The sequence below is a fragment of the Mya arenaria genome, chromosome 9 (assembly GCF_026914265.1).
Source record: "Mya arenaria isolate MELC-2E11 chromosome 9, ASM2691426v1".
In the NCBI taxonomy this organism is placed as follows: Eukaryota; Metazoa; Mollusca; class Bivalvia; order Myida; family Myidae; genus Mya; species Mya arenaria.
In genome coordinates, this window is record NC_069130.1 from 71,749,399 (window position 1) to 71,772,556 (window position 23,158).

At 38.2% G+C, this 23,158-nt stretch overlaps 1 protein-coding gene across 1 annotated transcript in view; it reads left to right on the forward strand.

Moving 5' to 3' along the window:
* The window catches only part of LOC128202697 (protein ELYS-like), a 31,781-nt gene extending 9,866 nt beyond the window's left edge, over window positions 1-21,915 (forward strand). The window contains exons 10-35 of the mRNA XM_052903759.1: window positions 74-164; window positions 790-883; window positions 3,207-3,394; window positions 3,836-3,926; window positions 5,866-5,955; window positions 6,933-7,178; window positions 7,507-7,603; window positions 8,092-8,206; window positions 9,333-9,446; window positions 10,058-10,159; window positions 10,423-10,613; window positions 11,097-11,191; window positions 11,768-11,949; window positions 12,479-12,626; window positions 12,912-13,032; window positions 13,359-13,433; window positions 13,609-13,734; window positions 14,564-14,757; window positions 14,993-15,110; window positions 15,409-15,654; window positions 15,877-16,046; window positions 16,546-17,261; window positions 17,499-19,734; window positions 20,007-20,072; window positions 20,582-20,762; window positions 21,112-21,915. Coding sequence (XP_052759719.1) covers window positions 74-164; window positions 790-883; window positions 3,207-3,394; window positions 3,836-3,926; window positions 5,866-5,955; window positions 6,933-7,178; window positions 7,507-7,603; window positions 8,092-8,206; window positions 9,333-9,446; window positions 10,058-10,159; window positions 10,423-10,613; window positions 11,097-11,191; window positions 11,768-11,949; window positions 12,479-12,626; window positions 12,912-13,032; window positions 13,359-13,433; window positions 13,609-13,734; window positions 14,564-14,757; window positions 14,993-15,110; window positions 15,409-15,654; window positions 15,877-16,046; window positions 16,546-17,261; window positions 17,499-19,734; window positions 20,007-20,072; window positions 20,582-20,762; window positions 21,112-21,340 — 6,322 coding nt within the window. The 3' untranslated portion in view covers window positions 21,341-21,915. The remainder of the gene's footprint in view (window positions 1-73; window positions 165-789; window positions 884-3,206; window positions 3,395-3,835; window positions 3,927-5,865; window positions 5,956-6,932; window positions 7,179-7,506; window positions 7,604-8,091; window positions 8,207-9,332; window positions 9,447-10,057; window positions 10,160-10,422; window positions 10,614-11,096; window positions 11,192-11,767; window positions 11,950-12,478; window positions 12,627-12,911; window positions 13,033-13,358; window positions 13,434-13,608; window positions 13,735-14,563; window positions 14,758-14,992; window positions 15,111-15,408; window positions 15,655-15,876; window positions 16,047-16,545; window positions 17,262-17,498; window positions 19,735-20,006; window positions 20,073-20,581; window positions 20,763-21,111) is intronic.
* Window positions 21,916-23,158: the final 1,243 nt, after the last annotated feature.

Genomic DNA, 23,158 nt, shown 5'->3' on the forward strand with positions numbered 1-23,158 from the left:
TGATTTTTAGCTAGTGAATATATAAGGGTAAAAGTTTCACAACGATGCTCCAGAGGTGACATTACATTTGCAGGTATGTGAGTGGACTGCAGGATGTGTGTGCCTATTTCTCCTGGTGCAAGCTGGACTCTGCCGTGGAAAAGGCATCCAATGATACTCTAGTAGTAAGTGTCAACATTTTGCCTTAAGGGAATTATGATTGTTATGTGAAGGGTATACAGGGAGAGAGTTTTGAATCATGTGGGTACATGGTCTCAATTATTAAATGAAATGAGCTAAATGTGTAATAATCAGGGATGTGATTTGTCCGCGTATTCGGGGAATTCCGCTGATCATATGGCCCCGGAGACCCCCCCCCCCCCCCCAAAAAAAAAACAACAACAAAAAAAAACAAAAACTTTTTACCTGAAAAAATTTATTTGGTTCCTTTCAGTTGTTTAAGTTAATATTCCAGTTTGCTTCAAATTTGAATTCAGGAGAGCCCTCAAAAGAGCTTCTAAAAAGCTATTTTTTCTTCTACAGCAGTGCTCTTTTGACCCAAAGAGCATACAAAGAACACATGGCCGAAAATGTTTCAGCCCTCTGGCTGCCAGGTCTATCACATTCCCGAACAATTATCTTCATCTCATTATTTGAACGAAACACTGTCCAGTTGTTAAATAGAATATTTCCAACAATAACCCTAAACAACAGCTGATTTGAATGGTAGATAGTTTAAATACTAATAACAGTTACATTTAATTAAGAAGTTTGAGTCTTTATGAAATTACATTTTCTCCATTGCCACAGGCCGCTCATGTGTCCGCTGACAGACTGCGAAGATTTGATAGCAGCCTGCCCATGCCTCCAGAACAACACTTCTACCCATCTGCCCTCGCCTTTGGTAAGTCTGGAGTATACATGTATAGTAGCCTACCCATGGCTCCAGAACAACACTCCTACCCATCTGCCTTTGCCTTTAGTAAGTTTGTGGTATATATGTACATTGTATAGTAGCCTGCCCATGCCTCCAGAACGACACTTCTACCCATCTGCCCTCGCCTTAAGCAGTGGTTGAAATTAACACAAGCCCGCAAGCCCTGCACAGTTAAAATGTCTTCCGGGCTTGCTCAAATTCTGAATTTTATATAGCAGGGCTTGTTAAACAATTGGGTGCCAAGCAATAGTAGAAAATTCTGGCTTGTTCATCCAACAGTCTAATTTCAATGACTGCTTTAGTAAGTCTGGTGTATATATGCAGGGCTTTTTCTATAGTACCCACGGGTCCGACTATCGGACCCATTCCCAAAGCAAAATATAAGATATTTTTCCCAATCTTCAGAAAAAAATCCCAATCAACATTAAAAAAAAAAAAAAAAAAATTTTTTATTTTTTTTAAAAAGTCTTTTTACATGTACTGGATAATTTTCAACATCATGTCAATTATGTGATGCAAAGTTTCTTTGATATTTGAATTCGGAAATCATTGATTTTCATCACATTCAGATATCTGTATGAAATATTATCTGTCATGTTTAATTTATTGCAATAGATATTTACACCCAAGGATTGATATTTCAGCCATTTTGGGTCTTTAAAAGGGAAATAAACTAAAATCAAACCATTTCCTAATTTGCTGGAGACTAGACAGCTTTTTCTTTTAACTGTAAAATTTCCCAATTTTGGCATTTTCACGATGCAAAATTTCCCAAAATGTCTAGGGTCTTTTTCCCAAATTGGGCAGAAAAAGCCCTGTATGTATAGTAGCCTACCAATGGCTCCAGAACAACGCTTCTACCCATCTGCCGTTGCCTTTAGTAAGTCTGGGGTATATGTGTAAAGTAGCCTACCCATGGCTCCAGAACAACACTTCTACCCATCTGCCATTGCCTTTAGTAAGTCTGGGGTATTTGTGTATAGTAGCCTACCCATGGCTCCAGAACAACACTTCTACCCATCTGCCGTTGCCTTTAGTAAGTCTGGGGTATATGTGTATAGTAGCCTACCCATGGCTCCAGAACAACACTATTACCCATCTGCCGTTGCTTTTAGTAAGTCTGGGGTATATGTGTATAGTAGCCAACCCATGGCTCCAGAACAACGCTTCTACCCATCTGCCGTTGCCTTTAGTAAGTCTGGGGTATATGTGTATAGTAGCCTACCAATGGCTCCAGAACAACGCTTCTACCCATCTGCCGTTGCCTTTAGTAAGTCTGGGGTATTGTGTATTGTAGCCTACCAATGGCTCCAGAACAACACTTCTACCCATCTGCCGTTGCCTTTAGTAAGTCTGGGGTATTGTGTATTGTAGCCTACCAATGGCTCCAGAACAACGCTTCTACCCATCTGCCGTTGCCTTTAGTAAGTCTGGGGTATTGTGTATTGTAGCCTACCAATGGCTCCAGAACAACGCTTCTACCCATCTGCCGTTGCCTTTAGTAAGTCTGGGGTATATGTGTATAGTAGCCTACCAATGGCTCCAGAACAACACTTCTACCCATCTGCCGTTGCCTTTAGTAAGTCTGGGGTATTGTGTATTGTAGCCTACCCATGGCTCCAGAACAACGCTTCTACCCATCTGCCCTTGCCTTTAGTAAGTCTGGGGTATATGTGTATAGTAGCCTACCCATGGCTCCAGAACAACACTTCTACCCATCTGCCATTGCCTTTAGTAAGTCTGGGGTATTGTGTATAGTAGCCTACCAATGGCTCCAGAACAACACTTCTACCCATCTGCCGTTGCCTTTAGTAAGTCTGGGGTATATGTGTATTGTAGCCAACCCATGGCTCCAGAACAACACTTCTACCCATCTGCCGTTGCCTTTAGTAAGTCTGGGGTATATGTGTATAGTAGCCAACCCATGGCTCCAGAACAACACTTCTACCCATCTGCCGTTGCCTTTAGTAAGTCTGGGGTATTGTGTATTATAGCCTACCCATGGCTCCAGAACAACACTTCTACCCATCTGCCGTTGCCTTTAGTAAGTCTGGGGTATATGTGTATTGTAGCCTACCCATGGCTCCAGAACAACGCTTCTACCCATCTGCCGTTGCCTTTAGTAAGTCTGGAGTATTGTGTATTGTAGCCAACCCATGGCTCCAGAACAACACTTCTACCCATCTGCCGTTGCCTTTAGTAAATCTGGGGTATTGTGTATTGTAGCCAACCCATGCCTCCAGAATAAAACGTTGACTCATTTTACACAAGAATATTTCCTTCCTTCCAGACACCCTGCTTGTGTTTGAGACAGGGGTGTTATCAGCGCGGTATCTTGGTTCCCAGCGGCAGATTCTCTGTCACATGGAGATGCAGGGCCCTGGAGTACTGGTACTTCCACAGGAGTTACATTCCACCTGTATACATGTGGGGCTGCTTCCGCGACCAGCCAGTATAGTGGCTGTACACCCAACATTGGTAAGAGTTATGTGGTCATCTTATCAGCAAAAGTATTTTTTTGATTTTTGAAATATTTTATTCTTGATTTAATGAATGAGATATACTTTTAAACAAATAGTTTGACTAGAATTGTTTTCTAGATTATTTAAATATACAACATAAAATCTTTATTCTATTTCTGACACTCACAAAGCATTCAACTGAATTTTCTGATCTTTTGATCCTTTGTGGTACGCTCATTGATGGCCCTTGTGTATTTTTCATGAAAGACAACAAGAATTACCAGAACATGTTAAAAATTTATGAAATATTATACTTTTTGTTTCAAGTCAGATTTGTGTACTTACTAATAATATTTCCCTGCATGCCACTTTTCCTGCTTGCTACATTTTTCCCAGCATGCCACTGTCTTGTTATTTTTCATGATTAACCTGTAATATGTTCTGCTTGTATATACAGGCTGCCCAGAGAGAAGCCCTGTTTTCTGTGGCCCTTGAGTATAACTTGGTCAACTTCATCAAGACCTGTATAGCTCAGTGGGCAGATGGAGGTCTGTATAATGAGTCTTTTTACAAACTTCCAATCTGAACTATATAGTAGTTTTCACTTTGACTATTCAAGGAATAAGGAGAGCTATACTAGCTATACTACTCATCCTTGGTTCACACCTTGGTAATGGTTTTGCATGTAAGCACCTTTATGATATCATCTCAGCAAATACATCATGTATTCCATTGAAACTTTGTATAATTATGTGTTCCTAACAATCCAACTTATTAAATTAATGAAGTAAGATAAGAAATATTTTGAATATAATGCAAATCAGCGGCCTCAATTATTCAACTTATAAATTCTTGTTAAGGTTTTGCATGTAAGCATGTAGGTTAATATCTCAGCATCTACTTGATGTATTACATTGAGACTTTATACAATGGTACTCAACCATTCAACCTACTTGAATAACCAAGTAAGTTTACTCTATTTTGCATATACCGTATTTTCCCGACCATAAGGCGATCCGATTATAAGACGACCCCCTAACTTTGCCCATGAAAACTGGTGTTTTTGTCTCGACTCATTAATAAGACGGGGTCAATTTTAAAGCAAGTCCAGCTCTTGAAATTCTCCAAGTCTGTGATAATGTTCAAGCTAAACAGTCAAATATCAACTAAATTTGTTCATTTGCTTGGGATTATTGATTTTTATTTTCCGATTGTATGGTATGTTTAAACCAGCCTAGACGCAATTTTGGGAGTTATTGGGTTCATACGGTATTTGATTGACCTATTTAAAAACAAACCATTGCAGTTTTTTATCTTTAGACAGCTCCTGCTGTGACGTCACAAATTGTACTGTTTGATCTGCAGCCGACAAACAGGACACATTCCATGTGTTAATAAGTTAAATTTTCGCAGGTGTTTGTTTGGATTGCAGTTGATGGGACTTAAATTTTGAGAAATAAATAGCCATTGATGATTGCGGATAAATTAATGTAATGATTAATGAAATGTGTATTGAAATCTGCCAGTTACATGTATGTACATGATATACGCAAAGCCTTATAGTAAAGAAAAAGTAAGTTTTATTTACGACATAGAAAAAATAACAATTCATTTTTTAAATTTATTTTGTTAAAAATATTTTAATTTTAAAGGTACCAAAATATGTCTCCTGTGAAAAACAATGTGTTTGGACCGATAACAAACGTTATAGCGAAACAAAGCAGATGGTCGTCTTAATCCGATGGGTGTGATTGTGTCACTTTTATTGGGGTGTCATCAACAGACAATAAATCAGTCAGTCGAATACCTTCTGTTGAATATTCCTGATTCTGACTATTCTTTATGAATTTCTTATAGACTCGCCTATAAGACGGGCCCCTATTTTAAGGTTAAAAATCGGGACCAAATTTCCCCGTCTTATAGTCGAGGAAATACGGTAATGTATATTATGGCCTTTTATTGTTCAACTTAGAAATTCTGGTTAAGGTTTTGCATGTTATCTCATTTAAGTCAATATCTCAGCAATTCACTGTTTTGCATTTGACATTTAATTGAATGTTTGAAGTGAATAGAATTTCATTTACCGGAAGGTTTATTTCAAATGGTAGATAAAATTTAATCCTGATTGTTCAAACAAAAAACAATAGATTGATGGATAGATATATTTTACATGTTTCCCATCCTCTATTTTGTAAGGTCATGTTAAGTACATCTTGGTCGGACCTTGATACAGTCTTAAAAGCAAGTTTTTGCGGTACAGGCCCAACATAGGCTTTTTTTATCACATATTTCTGTGCACGCGCACACCCTTGAGGTCCCAGACCAGTTCCGTTGGGGTCATGGGCCGATCATTTATTTTGGTACCCGCGGGTCCCCACATAGAAAAGTGTCTGTTTTAATTAAGCTGTGTTTGTGGAACGAAATTAACAATTTTCATCTGCTTATGTTTGTTTTAACCAAATTTTTATTTTTTCTCTCTTCTTTCAGAGTATGAGCACCAGGGCTGTACACTGAAGTCTGTGTTGGACTGGACCTGGGACACTGTGTCGAAACTCAAACACCAGATTGACACATTGAGTATGTACTCCCGTATTGTTAAAGTTGTATATCAACTTCAAACTTGTACATGTGCTGTACATGTATATTTCTTCCGCATTAAAATGCTTATAAAGCAAGAACATATATTAGCATCTTGGATACGGTCCATACCATTTTTAGCTCGACTATTCGAAGAAAAAGGAGAGCTATCCTAGTCACCCAAGCGTCGACATAACCACTTATGTTAAAGTTTGCGTACCTTCTTCAAATATTTTCAAAGTCCATTGACATATGGCTTTGAAACTTTGCACACTTGTTCACCATCATGCCCCCAACCTGTACACCGGAGGAGGTAACTCTTATCAAGCATTTTGACAAAATTATGGTTCTTTTTCTACTTAAAATTCACGTTAAAGTTTGCGTACCTCCTCAAATATTTTCAAAGTCCATTGACATATGGCTTTGAAACTTTGCACATTTGTTCACCATCATGCCCCCAACCTTTACACAGGAGGAGGTAATTGTATCAAGCATTTTGACAGAATTATGCCCCTTTTTCGACTTAAATTTTACGTTAAAGTTTGCGTACCACCTCAAATAATTTTAAAGTCCATTGACATATGGCTTTGAAACTTTGCACATTTTTTCACCATCATGCCCCCCAACCTATACACAGGAGGAGGTAACTTTATCAAGCATACACCGAAAAGCGGCGGAAAAGTCAAGCGCGCTGTCTCTGTGACAGCTCTTGTTGCAACTGTTGAGATAGTTTTGACCTCCATCAAGTGCACATAGGTGTACCAGTAATGGCATCTATAACAGAAATCTAAATGTAGCATCTGATCAGGTGTGTCAATGTTCTCCCATCAATTTAGATTGTATTAAACTTTTTTTTTGTACCATTGTACAAACATTATCAACAATATTTTTTTGGTTTAAATTTTGCCAACTTCAATATCCTGCATATTTAACTATAATATTATCAAATAATGTACTATATATCACTTTTTTTAAAGGCGCTCCACTGTACAACTGGTCAGGACTCACACTAGATGAGCGGGCCGTTCAAACACTTGTTCAGTGCAACCAGAAGCTTGCCAATTTGATCTGTGTGCTGAAGGTGTTTGTTTCCCAGACTGGTCCCATATCTGTGGCTGGAGAGGCAGAGTTGAACAGTAAAATACTGGTGACCAGTCTGATCAACCAGCATCTCAGTGTGGTCATGTGGTTCTTCTCAGTTGGACTGTTGCCAGAAAATGATGGTAGGTACTTTATAAATTTCTTCAATACAATATAAATGAATTCATATTGAAGAGAAGTAATAATGAAACCAAGGTATGAATTTATAAAAATAAATGGAAAACATTTGTATTCAGAAAGAAATACAACCAAAAAAAAGGAAAGTAGTTTGAAATAATTCCTTCACGTTCTATGGAATAATGCTAGTGTTATTAAATACCATAGATCTTTGAATTGGGCTAGAAAAGTTGAATGCAAGCATTATGAATGATAGTAATTGCATTCTTTTACATTGTTTGTTGAAAAAGATACTTACAGGAATTTATCTTATAACAAAGTGTATGTTTGTAGACACTGAGGTGACACTAGGCGGCCAATACTGCTACCCAGCAACCAGCCTCATGTCTGCATACAAGTCACGCAGGGAGGAGCTGGCTGGTATACATGTGTAAGCTTTCACATTTGTATGGATTTACATTGATTGACATGCAGGCTATATCTGACAGTCAAACATCTGTGTTTAAAAAGGTTATTAAAAAGTCCAAATTATATTACATATAGCATGTATCTTTCCAAATGGTTCTAATGAAGGATACCGTTTAATTTGAAGGAAAGGTGTTGAAAACACAGTATTTCTACCTTATGAGAAATAGTAGATCACAGTAAATCTTTTAACACTCACCAATCATTTAATATTTTTGCACTTTCAGCTATTAAATACACACTAACAATCTTGTAAACAGTCATTAATATTTTCCATAAATGCATTATTTAGAAAGTATTTAAAGGTTTATCACTCAAAATTTGTGTTTGTTATACATGTGTATGTTTTGATTTTGAATAAGAGTGACACTTTAAGGTGGCACATTATTTGAAATATAACCCTGGTACTTTGTGATTTGTGAATGTTCTTTCCAATTATTTCTATGATTTCAGAGATGTGGGAGAGACAGACCTATTGCTAATAGATGGGCTTGTGGAACATATCGGAGTGAAGTCTGTGTGGGACAGGGAGGGTGGCACTGGACTGTACCCTCCACCCAGTCTTCATGTAAGTGTGTGTGTGTGGGTGAGGGGGGGGGGGGTCTGTATGACACAGGGAGGGTGGCACTGGACTGTACCCTCCACCCAGTCTTCATGTAAGTGTGTGTGTGTGGGTGAGGGGGGGGGGGGTCTGTGTGACACAGGGAGGGTGGCACTGGACTGTACCCTCCACCCAGTCTTCATGTAAGTGTGTGGGTGAGAGGGGGGGTCTGTGTGACACAGGGAGAGTGGCACTGGACTGTACCCTCCACCCAGTCTTCATGTAAGTGTGGGTAAGGGGGGGGGGGGGTCTGTGTGAGACAGGGAGGGTGGCACTGGACTGTACCCTCCACCCAGTCTACATGTAAGTTTGTATGTGTGTAAGTCTGTGTGGGACAGGGAGGGTGGCACTGGACTGTACCCTCCACCCAGTCTTCATGTAAGTGTGTGTGTGTGTGTGTGTGTAAGTCTGTGTGGGACAGGGAGGGTGGCACTGGACTGTACCCTCCACCCAGTCTACATGTGTGTGTGGGGGGGGGGAGCTGTGGACTGCTCTCCACTGAGTCTATGTAAGTGTGGGGGTGGAATCTGGTTGGACAGAAAAGGGGGCACTGGATTTTACCATCCACCCAGTCTTCATGTAATTGTGGGGGTGAGTCTGTATGGGACAGAGAGGGGGAAACTGGACTGTACCATTCAGTCTAAGTAAGTGTGGTGAAGGAGATGGTTCTTGCTAGATATTTACTGGTTTGGACTTACTGTAATGCTGATGTGAGTGTAAATTGTCTGTTCAACTTTATAAAATTATGGTTGGTTGGCAACTGTAATGGTAACCTTATATTAACCATGCTCATGTTTTGTCAAAAATAGATTTAGCTCATGTTTTGTCAAAAAATAGAATTCGCTCATGTTTTGTCAAAAAATAGATTTAGCTCATGTTTTGTCAAAAAATAGAATTCGCTCATGTTTTGTCAAAAAATAGATTTAGCTCATGTTTTGTCAAAAAATAGATTTAGCTCATGTTTTGTCAAAAAATAGAATTAAGACATGCAGCACCTACCAACAGGATTTGAGCATGGGAATATCTTGAGATGATGTTAAAAGATAACCTGTTGAATAGTTGTTTTCGTTCACAATATCACCTTCTTTTGCAGGCACTTCTGTCTTGTTACCTGCTGGAAAGCAGTGATGTGTTGTCTAAACACTGCCTGGTCTTGTATGTCCTGCTGGACCTTGTGTCTGTTGATAGTTCTGCCGAGGACGAGAATGTAAGTCCTTATTTGTAAGAAGTATATTCTTCAACCTGCACACTACAGGAATTGACATAAGTTTTATGATGCATTGCTTGCATGGCGCGGCTATCAAAGGCTGTCGGAGTGCTAGCTCATCTTAGGATGGAATGTCAGCACCGGCACCCCAATTGGGCCAGACAATTTTTTCTTTTTTTAATAACAGTCATACACATGTTTTATATGTAAACCCATGCCTGTATTTGCTACCCTTTAAAGCATTGATATTCATATCGTCTGTTGTTGTGTTTTTTTCAACGAAAAACATTGATATATTGTGATAACCTTGTGTTGCAGAAACTTGAATCTAGCCTATAATTCAAAAACATTCAAGATATTCACATGAAACTCAGTACAAATGTTGCCTGAGACAATATGCACTTGTGTAGCATGGCCCATAACTCTGGCTTTCATATTTGTTCAGTTGTGTGGCCCCTTTTGACAGTAGAAACATCAGGCTCCATTTTCCCAGAGGAGCATTGTTATCTGGCAAGTATCTTGAAGAGGTTTTTTAAATAACATGATGAGAAATTGATTACTTTGATTCATGATTTGTTTTACACCAAACCTTTAAATATCTTGCGTTTCAGTTTTCAGAGAAAGTGAATGGTTTTGCCAAGCGGTTCCACCTGCCAGCCACTCTAGTCAAGTTGATACAGGCTTTCTGGCTGCTAGACCACAGGGACTTCGAGGTAGGCAATCAAATATATATATCTATTTACATGATGAAGTGTATACATCATTTAAATGAAATATTAATTATAAATAACAGAAGGAATCTATGCCTTTTAAACTGTTGTTGGGACAATGCTGGAAGATACTAAACCACTGAAAGGCTTTATGTAGCATGTACTTCTTACCTTGTACCAATAATATCATATTATTTGGTCATCATCACATCATCAGCGGATAACTTTATAGATTCACCTGAATGATCTCATCTCCATTTTTCCAGGAATCTCTTAAATTATTACTAGACCCAATGGTGCGTACAGAGTTCAGTAGATGGCAGCATCGCCGTATTATCAAGTCTCTGCTATACCAGGGGGATGCAAGAATGGCCCTACGATATATCTCCACCCTCAAGCCCGCTCTTACCACTCCTGAAGATGTGAAGCTCAAACTTACTGTGCTTCTTGCAAATGGGTAAGTGTGGTATGCTTTATTGAAGAAATCTAAACATTTGTTATCTGTATCGCTCATTTATCAGTCACCAGGCCACTGGTCAAAATGATCTCAAGCCCGCAAGCCCTGGTAAATTGTCTTCCGGGCTTGCTCAAATTTTGAATTTATATAACAGGGCTTGTTGAAAAATTTAATGCCAAGCAATAGTTTAAAAATTCAGGCTTCTCATCCAAGAGTCTAATTTTCATGACTGCCATGCTTTCTATATTTTAATTCTTTATAGCCTTATGTTTAATGCAAAAGATAAATGTTTGCTGAATTGTAGCCATTTTGCTGAATGTTTTATTTTTTGTGGAGTGTTGATAAGGAAGAGTCGGATAAAAAAAGTCAGACAAATCTGGAAACAGTTTGTAGCAAGATTATAGTCAAGCTAGTAATGCATCATTTGCCTCAAGGCAATGTCTTCAAGGTTTGGTATATAGACATTGATCCTTATTCTTGCAGGATGATAGAGTCAGCCCTGGATTACCAGAGGAAGTGTAGAGACAAGACCAACATGCAGGATTTACTGGCTCATCTTTTCCTGGGATGTCAGCAGAGTAAGTACCATCAAGTTGTAGCCTTGTTCATAATCATTCCCTAGCATTGAGCACTGGCGCAATTATTACCAACAGTTTCAAGTTTGAGTTTAGACTCAATACTAATTATAACAAAACTTCATTACATTGTAATTTTCCTTTCATCAGAGCATTGATGGTAAAATTGCTGAAATATATTACTATTTGAATGTTTTACTAGTATTTACATAAAGTTTGGTACAGGGAAAGGAATAAATATGATTTTTTGTTCCTTTATAAAAATGCTTTTCTGAGTCTGAGTCTCCTGGAACTTGAGACTGTTCGTAATCATGACCACAGGCGATAAGCTACTTCAGTTCTTAAGCTTGTGTCTAATTCCCAGTCCAGGCATTTAAGATATATTTCTGGGGAATACTTTGATTGTACATGATTTGATACACATTGAACAACGAATAGCAAAAAACTTATCTAAGAATAGTCCATGTACATGTACCTATCAGACAAAGGACTTGTGGCATTTATCATTCGTAAAATGCATCTTGGTAATATATTGTGTGATATATAACGTAAAAACATCACTTCATGTTTTTCTTTCAGCTAAGACAGTAGACAGACTACTACAGTTGCCCTTGACAGAGTTAGAGGAGTCGAGCCTTGTTAGCCATCTGATGTCAAGCTCCGAGCCCCACTCCCAGGAGCTCCTTGTGATGCACTACCTACAGAGGGCAAGATTTGTGGAGGCTGTACAGCTCAATGAAAGGCTTAAACATTCAATCATGGTAGGTTCTCACACAGATGGAGGATTTGACTTGTTTGTGATGTCTTTGTATAAAAAATTCTAAAGTTTTAGCTTGTCTGAACAATGACAGGGAAATTTAAAAAATATAGTTTGAAATTAAATCATCCTGCATATGTTCTTTTCATCAAAATAATTTATTGGTTTTAAACCTGAAAAATTATTGTATGAATATAATAGTTATATAACTTTTGACATTATCATATATTAGGACTTTATAAAATGGATAATGGTCATATTGAGATGGTAAAAGGGGAAATAAAACACATTTAGGGCAGATGTTAGGCCCTGTTACATATTAACCATATTTTCATTATTTGTTAATGGTAAATTGGAATGTCAACATTTTCAAATTCAGTAATAAGTAGAGGTAAGTTTATTGCTTAAAGCATCTGTTGACCATGCTCTTGTTAGAATGAAAATGTTAGAAACTTGTGTCTCTATACAACAGATATAAGTTGGGACAGACACATGTGCTGATACATTACCAAACACTAACAATATTCTTGCAGACTGAAGGCTGCCCTAAAGCACGAGAGAGAGCATCAGCAAGGAACGCCATTGTGGAGAAATATGCAAGTGTTCTGCCCAGTGTACAACGCAGGCTGCTGTTTGAGCAGACACATGTGCCCAAGAAAAACACCCAGTGGAGAAGAGAAAGTCAGTTGTAGTGTCAGATGTATGACTAAAACCGAGACTTTGTAATGCAACAAAATAATTTAGCATGGTTCTATTGGCTCCTTAATTTATAGAATGTCTTTTTTTTTCGGCAAGATGAAAGCATTGTACACAGGCAAAAAACACCAAGTTATGCTCTTGACATTGGTGTTATTCAATGTCTAATCAGCTATTTCTATCATATTGCAGAATGTTTTACATTTATATACAAAGTTTTTATCAATATAATATATTCAATATATTAGAATTACGCTGTGTATATTGCAGTTCGCCGTCCCACCCCCCTGTCCACCAAGCTCACTCACCGGCAGAGCAAGGTGACATCTCAGTCCACATATATCATGACCATCATGGAAACACTTGATGAAATTGAGGACAACAAGAATGAGTAAGTTGTCTTGCATTCATTTATAAATGTATCGAATCTGCAGTGGGGGAGATTTATTAAGAACAAGATTGGAATTGCAAGAGTTTGGCCTGTGGTCTGGTACATTTCTCACACACTGATGTGATGTCAACAAATTTTGCGAACAAGATTAAGCTGATTTACATGGAAGTGTTACTACTTTTCTTTATATAGAAGTTTTTTTAATCAATCACTAACTTCACCAGCCAGCTTTTGTGCTCTAGAATATCATGCAATTAACACTTTTTTGCAAGGTCTGAGCCAATCTTTTCCCTGCATCATTAAATAACAAATGTTCTTTTTTACAGTGAGACAAAGCCACTTGATCGTTCAGCAGGTCCCTTTGTATGCACGCCTGTAACTCCAGCTAGAAGATCACTTAGGTAATTTGGTAAATAGAGAATCATAATTGAGTAAATGAAATGGCATATAGATATAGCTAGAAAAGGGATTTTACTATTTTTAGATTTGGTTAAAATACACTTAATAGTAAAAACACTTAAGGAGCTCAGAGTCGGGATGTAAATATATGATATTAACATCTGCATGTATATTTAGGGACACCCCAGTCACAGTATATCTAGAGGACGATGGTAACGACGCCAGTGGGCTGTTTTCCCTAAATCGGTCCATATCTATGTTACATGGGCCGGACACTGGTACCCCTGACAGGACATTTGCTAGGTATGGAGCAGGGCTAGTATTCTCAAAGCATCATAAGTTATTTCTGAATTAAGTCGATTTCCTTATAACTTTTTTTTAACTTTTTATAGTCAAGTTTAAAGAAAAGTAAAGGTGTTAAACATTTAAATTTGCACATTTCATAAAAAGAATATAAATAAAATATTTTATATATTATTTTGGTAAATTATATCATATGACAAGCGAGATACTTAACCTAGGAAAATCACTTAAGTAAGGAAAATGACTAGATGTTTTATGAAAATGGGCCAAGTTGTAGGTTTAAAAGCTTGTCCGTTCTTCGGAGAGAAAAAGTTGATGCATCATGATAGTCTTGGTGTTGATGCATCATGGTAGTCTTGGTGTTGATGCATCATGGTAGTCTTGGTGTTGATGCATCATGGTAGTCTTGGTGTTGATGCATCATGGTAGTCTTGGTGTTGATGCATCATGGTAGTCTTGGTGTTGATGCATCATGATAGTCTTGGTGTTGATGCATCATGATAGTCTTGGTGTTGGCATACTGGAACTTAACTTTGGCCAAAACTTAAAAAATATTTCAGATGTTTAATAAAACGTTGTACATATGTACCACATTGTAGCAAAGTCCATAATCGTGGCTTTAGGGATTGTTGAGTTATGTCCCTTTTTCACAGGAATATCAACCAATGAGCATTACAAGTATAGGCATTGGCCTGTAGTGCTCTACAGCTTTAAGTGTTTGCTATTATATAAAAGGTACCTGCTATGTAATGTCCTTCCTCACTCCATGATGATAATGCCACAATTGAAACCGATACAACCTCATGCTTTTCAACCTGTTGTCTTTCAGAAACACGACCCGTTATGTATCAGCATCCTGCCTCACGCTACTACAGACCCCCACTGTTAGAAAAGTGACCCCTCGAAAGAGCAGGCCGTCCCTGTCACAGGCGATTACTCCACAGTCAATACTGAAAGTCCGCAACATGATATCTACAACCTCTCCTAGCCCACATAGTGGAGGCACCACACCTAACTCGCTAGGTAAGATTGGGTTGTTGAAGGAAAGGCTGAAATGTCTTCTCAGGAATGAAGTTATGTTTGTTATCATGGCTGTGTTTTTATGATAACGGTATCACTGAAGTTTCTACACACCATATAAGTGACGTTGTTAAAACCACATAGCCATTCAATAAAAACATTGTTATGTGAATTGATACAATCATGCAATGTGGTTAGATCTCTATTTATATGCATATTAATAATATATGTTTTACAGAGACAGAGGGGAGTGCCCGCAAATTTCCCCGGAAACTGGGTTACAGTGGATCCACGCCCTTATCAAGCCTTCCCCGTCACCTCATGTCTCAGACTGGCTCAGCCCCTGCCTCTCCCAAGTAAGTATATGGAGTTGTAATCACAATTAATCTTGATGGTTAGTTGACCAGAATACCTTGGTATGGTGGACTCACAACTTTAGCTTTTCTAGATATTTGGTGGCTACGATGCGCTTTTACTTTCAAACCAAATTCCTTTTTAAAAATGATAATAGTGGTCTAGGACTTCTTAAAGCAGACATCATTATTGGTTTCTGCTGAGGAAACAGATTTGAGCATGACTTTTTTCAGCGAGCAACTTTTGACACAATTAAGCTGAAATAAGTATGTAGAAACTAAACATCCAAATCAATTTCAGATCAGTCTCCTTCATTGAGCCGGCAGATGAGGCAGTAATCTCTGTCACTCCAAAACAGACCGCCAGATCATCCAAACCCTCCACTCCAAAATCTGTTTCCTTTGCTGATACGCCTTTCTCAACGGTGACAAAGTTGAAACCCCTATCAACTCCTAAGGCCCAGAAGTCGGGAGGTCAGAGATCACCAATTTCAAAGTCACCAGGCAGCCCAAGGTCATTGAGGGATAGGAGCCCTACTCCAGAAAGGTAGATCTGCTTGTGTATATGATGTGTTATTGGCTTATCTGTTTTTCAAAGAAAGAATACAGTTTTGCTTCTTGCTATGCTGAGACAAATTAATGAGTGTGTTTTAAAAACGCTGACATGCTCACTGTTTATTTGAAAGCAATACATTCAAGAACTCCAAAGGTAAAAACATTTATTGTTTACATTGGGAATAAATTGTAACCTTGACATTTTCTCACACAGCATGGAGAAGTCTCCACGCCATGCATCTCACGTTGATCGCCTACAAAGACTCCCGCTACATGAGGACCTGAGCCCGGACGCGGCAGTAAGGCATGATGGAAGGTCAGGGGTGACAGAGGACAGTGACCTTAAACTACGACTGGAGGAGAGTGATGAAAATATCAGTGATGGTTGGTGTCTGATGGCTATTTTTTTTTATTATTTTTTTTATCTTTTAAACAATTTGATTTTAATCGATTGCTAGTATTCCCATATGCTTTTAATGCTCTTTCTAAGTAGAGCATATGAAGTTATCAGCAGTCATTTGCATTAAAGAGGTTTATTTTTTGGAATGGTCCAAGTTAGCCGAAAAGTTAACTGATTGTTCAATATTTATCCAAACATTTATGTTAACCAACCAATTCATTAAATGTGCAAACTAACCCAAAGACAATTTGACCAAGTTTTATACAATTGGCTGCTGAACATTTATAGCAAATAAGTGTCTTTGCAAAGTGTCTGCATTCATTGCTTAATGGCTAGTCTGTGTTTGAATGTCTATATATGGTACAGTTGAGTACTGCAGCGTCAGATGACATATTGTCATAGCATTGCCATCAAATACAAAAATAAACATCAAACTACCGGTATTAAGCAATGTTTCAAAGCTGAATGTATCATATATTACAGAAGATGTTGAAGAAATGGAAGGCAGCTTTATGTCTCCGGCTACTTCACCTGCATCAGCTGACCTCTCTCATGTCTCCATGGCAACTGTGCGTGAACTAGCACTTACTACAAGCACTTCACCTGATATCAGCCAAATGGAACCATCAACTTCAATTTCCCCAAGGAAATCTCCATCCTCGCCAACTGTGAAAATTTCAAAATCACATGTGTCTGAATTTGCTGCTAAAAATAGCACAGACTCCACTGAGAACACTCAGGAGCATGTTCAATCAGCAACTACCTCAACTGAACATGTGCAGACTGGTTCACTGAATTTTGGAAAACTTAAGACAAGTGAAGAACCAGTCAGTATTGATCTGACTGAGTCCAATGATGAAATGGAGGTGGAAGAAAGTGAAAATGAAGGAAAAGTGGAACAAACTGGTGAGATATTTAAAGACTATGAAGAAATTCATCCTCCAGGTGGTATTGAAGAAGAGCCAATGGAGGATACTATATCAGAAGTTGGGGATATTGTAGATGAAAATGTTGCTCAAGAGAAAGTTAATGCACATATAGAACAAGAGGTGGAAAATGAAGTAGCTAAAGTGGAGGTCGTCGTTGATGAGGATATTGTGTTTAAGACTCCGGTAAAGCAGGAACCAGTTGAAGAGGAGGAAGACAATTCGAAAACGGGCAGCAATGTTCAACAAACATCTCCAGGACTGGTTGTCTTTGTAAGTGGAGTATAACCTTCGGATTGATAATGCTATTGAGTAAAATTTTGTGTGGAAAGTTGAGTAAAATTTTAGAAAACCATTGTTTATATTTTCCATTATATAGATAACAAATTCAGATAATACTTGTAATATACATTAACATTTCATAGACATGTATATTTTTTAAGGGAAGAAATTCATGCGGTATCAAATCTGTTTAAGATCAATGCCACTGACCCAGTTATTATATTTCAGGATAAACAATTGCAGAGAAAAAGCCTTACACCACCATCTGAGAGAAACATTCCATTGATAAAAAAGAAGGACTCGCCACCTGATTCAGAATATGGTGTTCAGAGTCCTGAGGTACATGGACAAAATGTTGCTCATATCTTGGAAGAAATAGATAACAGATTTGCTGATACTCCTGTCAAAGAAGAGGAAGAGGATGTGAAAAGAAATATCAAAACTGAAGCACAAGGAAAACCTCGTGCAAGAAGAAAGTTTGAGATTGGTACTGATGTAAATGAAGCAGATGTTGAAGAAATGTCTGAAACTGTTGAAAACATTGATGACAATGTAGAGCAAGTTGTTTCTTCTACAGTAACTGTTGCTGAACCAGAAAGCTCTGTGCAAGAACCTACCACCCCAACAAGATCTTCGCGTAGGCTACATCGCAATGATAAAAGTCCAGAAAAAGCCTCAGGATCTCTTGAGGAACCAGTCACACCTAGTCGATCCACTAGAGGTAGAAAGAAGAAAGATGAAGGAGAAGTCACCCAAGAAGAGACTGTTACTCCAACAAGATCAACTAGAAGGCAAAGCAGAGAGTTAGCTAGCCCATCAAGAGAGGGGGCAGTCAGTTCTACAAGGTCATTACACAGACAGGCAAGGATTGAGAAAATAAAAGATAACCTTGTAGCAATAGAAGCAAAATCACGGAAACCGTTCTCCCAAGAAGCAAAAGAAGCTGTTCAAGAGTCATTGCTCCAAATTTCTGAAGAGTTAAGAGATAAAGATAAAGAAGATGAGGTTGATGATGACACTATGACTAAAATTAAAGATAAGATTGTTGAATCACCACCAAGAACTCCAATTCGGGGTAGAAAAAAGGCTGAAACGTCTACAAGATCTTCAACTAGACACAAAAAATCAGATGAAGATAGTGGTGGTAATGATGAGAATATTCCTGTTACGCCTACAAGAACAAGAAGAGGTACTAAACAAACAAGTTCACCAAAGTCAGAGGTAAAAACAAAGGCTACTACTCCACGAAGAGGACGGAAGAAAGCAGATACTGGATCAGATGATGATAAGAGTAATAACAATGCTATAGAATTAGGACCAGTGGAAGGTGTTAGTTTTACAGAACCACTGACTGTGAAAGGTGCTAATACTGCTGTTAATGTTGAAATCAATGACAGTTTTGGCCATTCTGTGATTCCTGAGGATGTTGAAGTTGATGACGCTACACCTGGTACACCATCTAGAAGAAGTCTTAGTAGATCATGTAAGAAACATGTGGATGAAAATGATGTCCCTAAAACTCCAACTAGGAGACAAAGCTTAAGAAGAGGTAATAAAACTGATGATATTGATGTGGATTTGCCCAGGACTCCAACAAGAAGAAGTCTTGGTAGAGCAGTAAAAGCACAACTAGTAGAAGAGGAAAATGTTCCAAAAACTCCCACAAGACGGCAAAGTGTAGGTAGAGGTCAGAAGGTCGATAATGATGAAACAGAAGCTCCTAAAACTCCCACAAGACAGCAAAGTGTAGGTAGAGGTCAGAAGGCTGAAAATGATGAAACAGAAGTTCCTAAAACTCCCACAAGACGGCAAAGTGTAGGTAGAGGTCAGAAGGCTGAAAATGATGAAGCAGAAGCTCCTAAAACTCCTACAAGACGGCAAAGTCTAGGTAGAAGCGGTAAATCACAAGTTGAGGAAGAAAATGTGCCTAAAACTCCTACTAGGAGGCAAAGTGCAGGTAGACCAAGAAAACAGGGAGAAACTGCATTTGATAATGAAGAAAAAGGAAAAGCAACTACTCCTTCTAGAGGGAGAGGTAAAAAGTATGTAGATATGGAGGTAACTGAAACAGAAAAACTTGATGAAGGTGATATTGATAATAAACAAGATACTAAAAAGGCAACTCCATCGAGACGTGGTAGACCTAAAAAAACTGATAGTTCTCCTGAGAAAGATGTAGCCATAGCTGAACTAGAAAAACCTGTAACACCCTCGAGAAGGGGCCGACCTAAAAAAACTGATGCTTCATCAGAAAAGGTGGAAAAAGTGACTACACCATCAAGGAGGGGTCATAAAAAAGATGTAAAATCGGACTCAGAGGAGGAAGTCAAAGAGGATGGAACTCCAGTGGAGAAAATGACACCTTCTCGAAGAAAGAAGACAAAAACAGAAGCAACCCCAGCTGCTAGGACACGGTCCCATGATCAAGAAATTGAGGAGACAGATATGCCTTCCTTGCAGCCTGGTAAGGTGTTCCCTGTGTTTAGTCATATTAGTTGGAACTTTGCTGATTTGTTTTGGTTTTAGCAGTATAAACTTGTTTCTTTAATAAAAATGAAATATTTTATAAAGAAGAAAATGAATTGACTAGTGTAGCTCAATGTTGATCCACATTAAAGTAAAAAATGGTTGTCTTTTTTCTGTTACTATACTGTCAATTATATACTATTAAAATAATTAAATTGTTAGACAGAGTCAAAACAAAGTCATATTTATTCAATGTTTTGGATATTTCAGATTTGTATGACATTCAACCGTCTGGTTTCCAGTTTTCTGACCCTATGCATGTTGCTAGCTCTGAGGGTAAGTTTAGTTTTAATAAAAGTTGAGTCTTTCATTTTTGTATTTGCATGAAATTTGTAATAATCTTTTGCCTCAAATGTCAGAATTGAAAACATGTCTTTAGATAGATTATATGAAACATATTCATCGAAGAATTTCTGAAAAAGACTTGAGAGCCATTAATCTGTCAAACTATTATGTTGAAATCCTGCAAATGTAATGCGAAATAAGAATTAGACTGAATTTGAGTGTCTTGTGTATTATGGGCTTATGCCTCAAGATGTCAAAACCTTCCATATTTGATGTGGCTTGCAGTCATCGCAGTTAGACTTGAACCAACAAGCCTAAATACTTTCAATAAAGCTTTGCTGATTAAGAGGGAAACAAATTGTGCTGGCTTATAAATTATCAATTTCGACTATTGTCGCTTGGTACCTTTGAGAATTTACTCACAAGTAATAATGACATTGCTAACAGTTACTAACAAGCAGTAACTTAACAATCTTTTAACAAGTCTTTTCAATTTCCAGATATACAACCACCAAAGGCCTTCACCCCGGTCAAATCCTTCATATTCTCTCCACCTGTCAATCATACCCGCCCAATGAGAGGGGTGGAGCTAGAGCAGGCCCCGCCTATCCTGCTTCCTGAACAGACACACCCACCTGAGGAGGAGGCCAAAGACAAGGGGAAGAAAACTACTGTGAAAAGGTTTGTATAAACTTGAAAACAGTATCTCAGGCACTCCTGTTCCTGGAGTTGAAGCGCATGGAATGCTCTGTACTTTAAGGAATGCCTCATTAATCAAATCTCATGGAAGGCTCTGGTACTTACAGAACTATTTCATTAATTAATTCTCATCAAAATTAATGTTCTTGTGCTTTGGGGACTGTTTCATTAATTAAAGCTCATCGGATGTTCTTGTTGTTTGAGGACTGTTTCATTTATGAAACCTCATTGGATGCTCTTGTGATTTGAGAACTGTTTCATAATTTAAATCTCATTGATGACTCTTGTGCTTGAAGACATTATCTGAGTCTCTTCATATGCTGTATTTCAGAAAGAAGAAGCTGTACAAGGAACAGGATGAGCTGTTACTGATAAGCCCTGCCAGCGTTACCACGGCATCACCAAGTGAGGAAGGTCGAGGGGTAGTCACCAGGGAAACCAGGGCTCGGAAAGCTCAAACAAAGAAAGATGGGACTAAAATTGTGGTGCAAGGGATAGAAAAGGCACTCAGGGGACGGAAAAGTAGCTACCGCATGGGGCCTGTGACTAAAAAGAAATGATTTTGTGGTGTGTAGTGTTTTTGAGGGTCATTGTGAAATATTGAAATGTGATTGGTCGAAGATGCTCAATAAAGAAGTCAACAAGTAAATTTCACCAACAGACAATAAAATAAATTTGGAATGTGAAAAAGTATTGCTCATTCTAATGCTATTACAAATAGTAAAATTATTGTGAGAACAGTCATAATTTTATTATGAATCTGGTCTGTAGCAAGATACTTATTATGCATTATATGGACAATCTACATGCAAGACATCGCAGCATTTATTGTTTCAAAATTATTTTTTTTCAAAAAATACGAACATATGTTTGATTTATGATGTCGTAGGGAAATCTTGTGTGCATTAGTTCTGGTATTATTATATTCTTTAATCTTACATCTGTGCAACAGAGTTGACTAATGTAAGGCATTAACACCGAAATGTGTTCACAATGTGAGATGAATGCCACCTTACTACATTTATCTATGTGTTTATATCTGTATAGTGCCGACCCACTTCATGACTGTATAATATGATATGCATTGCTGTTATATGTTGAGCTTATTTGTACAATAAAGATCTACTGAACATTCCGTGGTTGTCTGATTGGTGCACTCGTTTCTCACCTCTGACTGGTCACAATGGTAGCTGTTACCTTGACTTTTCATCTCGTAGCATATTAAGTTGACTTAATATGTGGGTCAATCAAGTATTGGAGCTTTGGAACTTAATTAAAGAAATATTTAACCGGATAAGTGAGCGTTTCTTTCTGAACCTATGCCACATCATTGTAAGATACCATATGCAAATTCATTATAAAATGCTTTGCCACTCAATTGTTAGATGCCCTATGCCACTGCAGTAAAAGGTAACCTAAGCGACATCTTTGTATGGTACCCTATGCCACTTCATTGTAAGATAGCCTATGCCACTGCATTGTAAGATACCCTATGCCACTGCATTGTAAGATACCCTATGCCACTGCATTGTGAGATACCCTATGCCACTGCATTGTAAGATAACATATGCCACTGCATTGTGGGATACCCAATGCCACTGTAAGATACCCTATGCCACTGCATTGTGAGATACCCTATGCCACTGCATTGTAAGATACCCTATTCCACTTCACTTTATTCACTCATTTTTTGGAGGTCAAAGGTTATGGTCACACTCAAAAGTCACAGGTCAATATCAAAAGCAAACTTTATTTCTGAAGAACAAAGGTCAGTCGCACCCATGGGTCATTGGCCAAGGTTCTTTTTATTTTGTTTGTCTGGATTGTAATTTAATAATTGGATTTTAATATCAATATCCATATTGGTGAGTTGTGGGTCAATGGTTAATAACATGCTCTGGTGTCAGCTGTAAGATTGTTATGTAGTTTGCTTGTTTGACATCACTGTTATGCATAGCCATCAAGTTTCCACCAATAACATTCAAGATAACAGTGCTAAACCATCATTTCTAGCAGCATCTTTGACATTATTTGTGTTTTATCAACAAAGTTCCTGTTGTAAACTTTCACTTCAAGATCTGATACTGCTGCTCACAACCAACTTTCCCATGAAATTTTAGAAACAAGTTAGCTTTATTTATCAGAAATCATTTCCTTCATTAAGGTCACTGTGGCTTTACCCTGAAATTTCATAAGGGTCATCATCTTGTCCTAGTTAAATTTGAGGAACCTGTGGAAAAATTAATAGGCATAGTAGTGCTATGTGAGAGCTCTCATTACCTAAGCAGACCTAGGTGGCACTCTGTGCTAAAGCTCTTATGCACACTTGCTCTTTGAAATGAGAGCATTTAGTTACTGGCTTGTCCATGCTCAGTAGC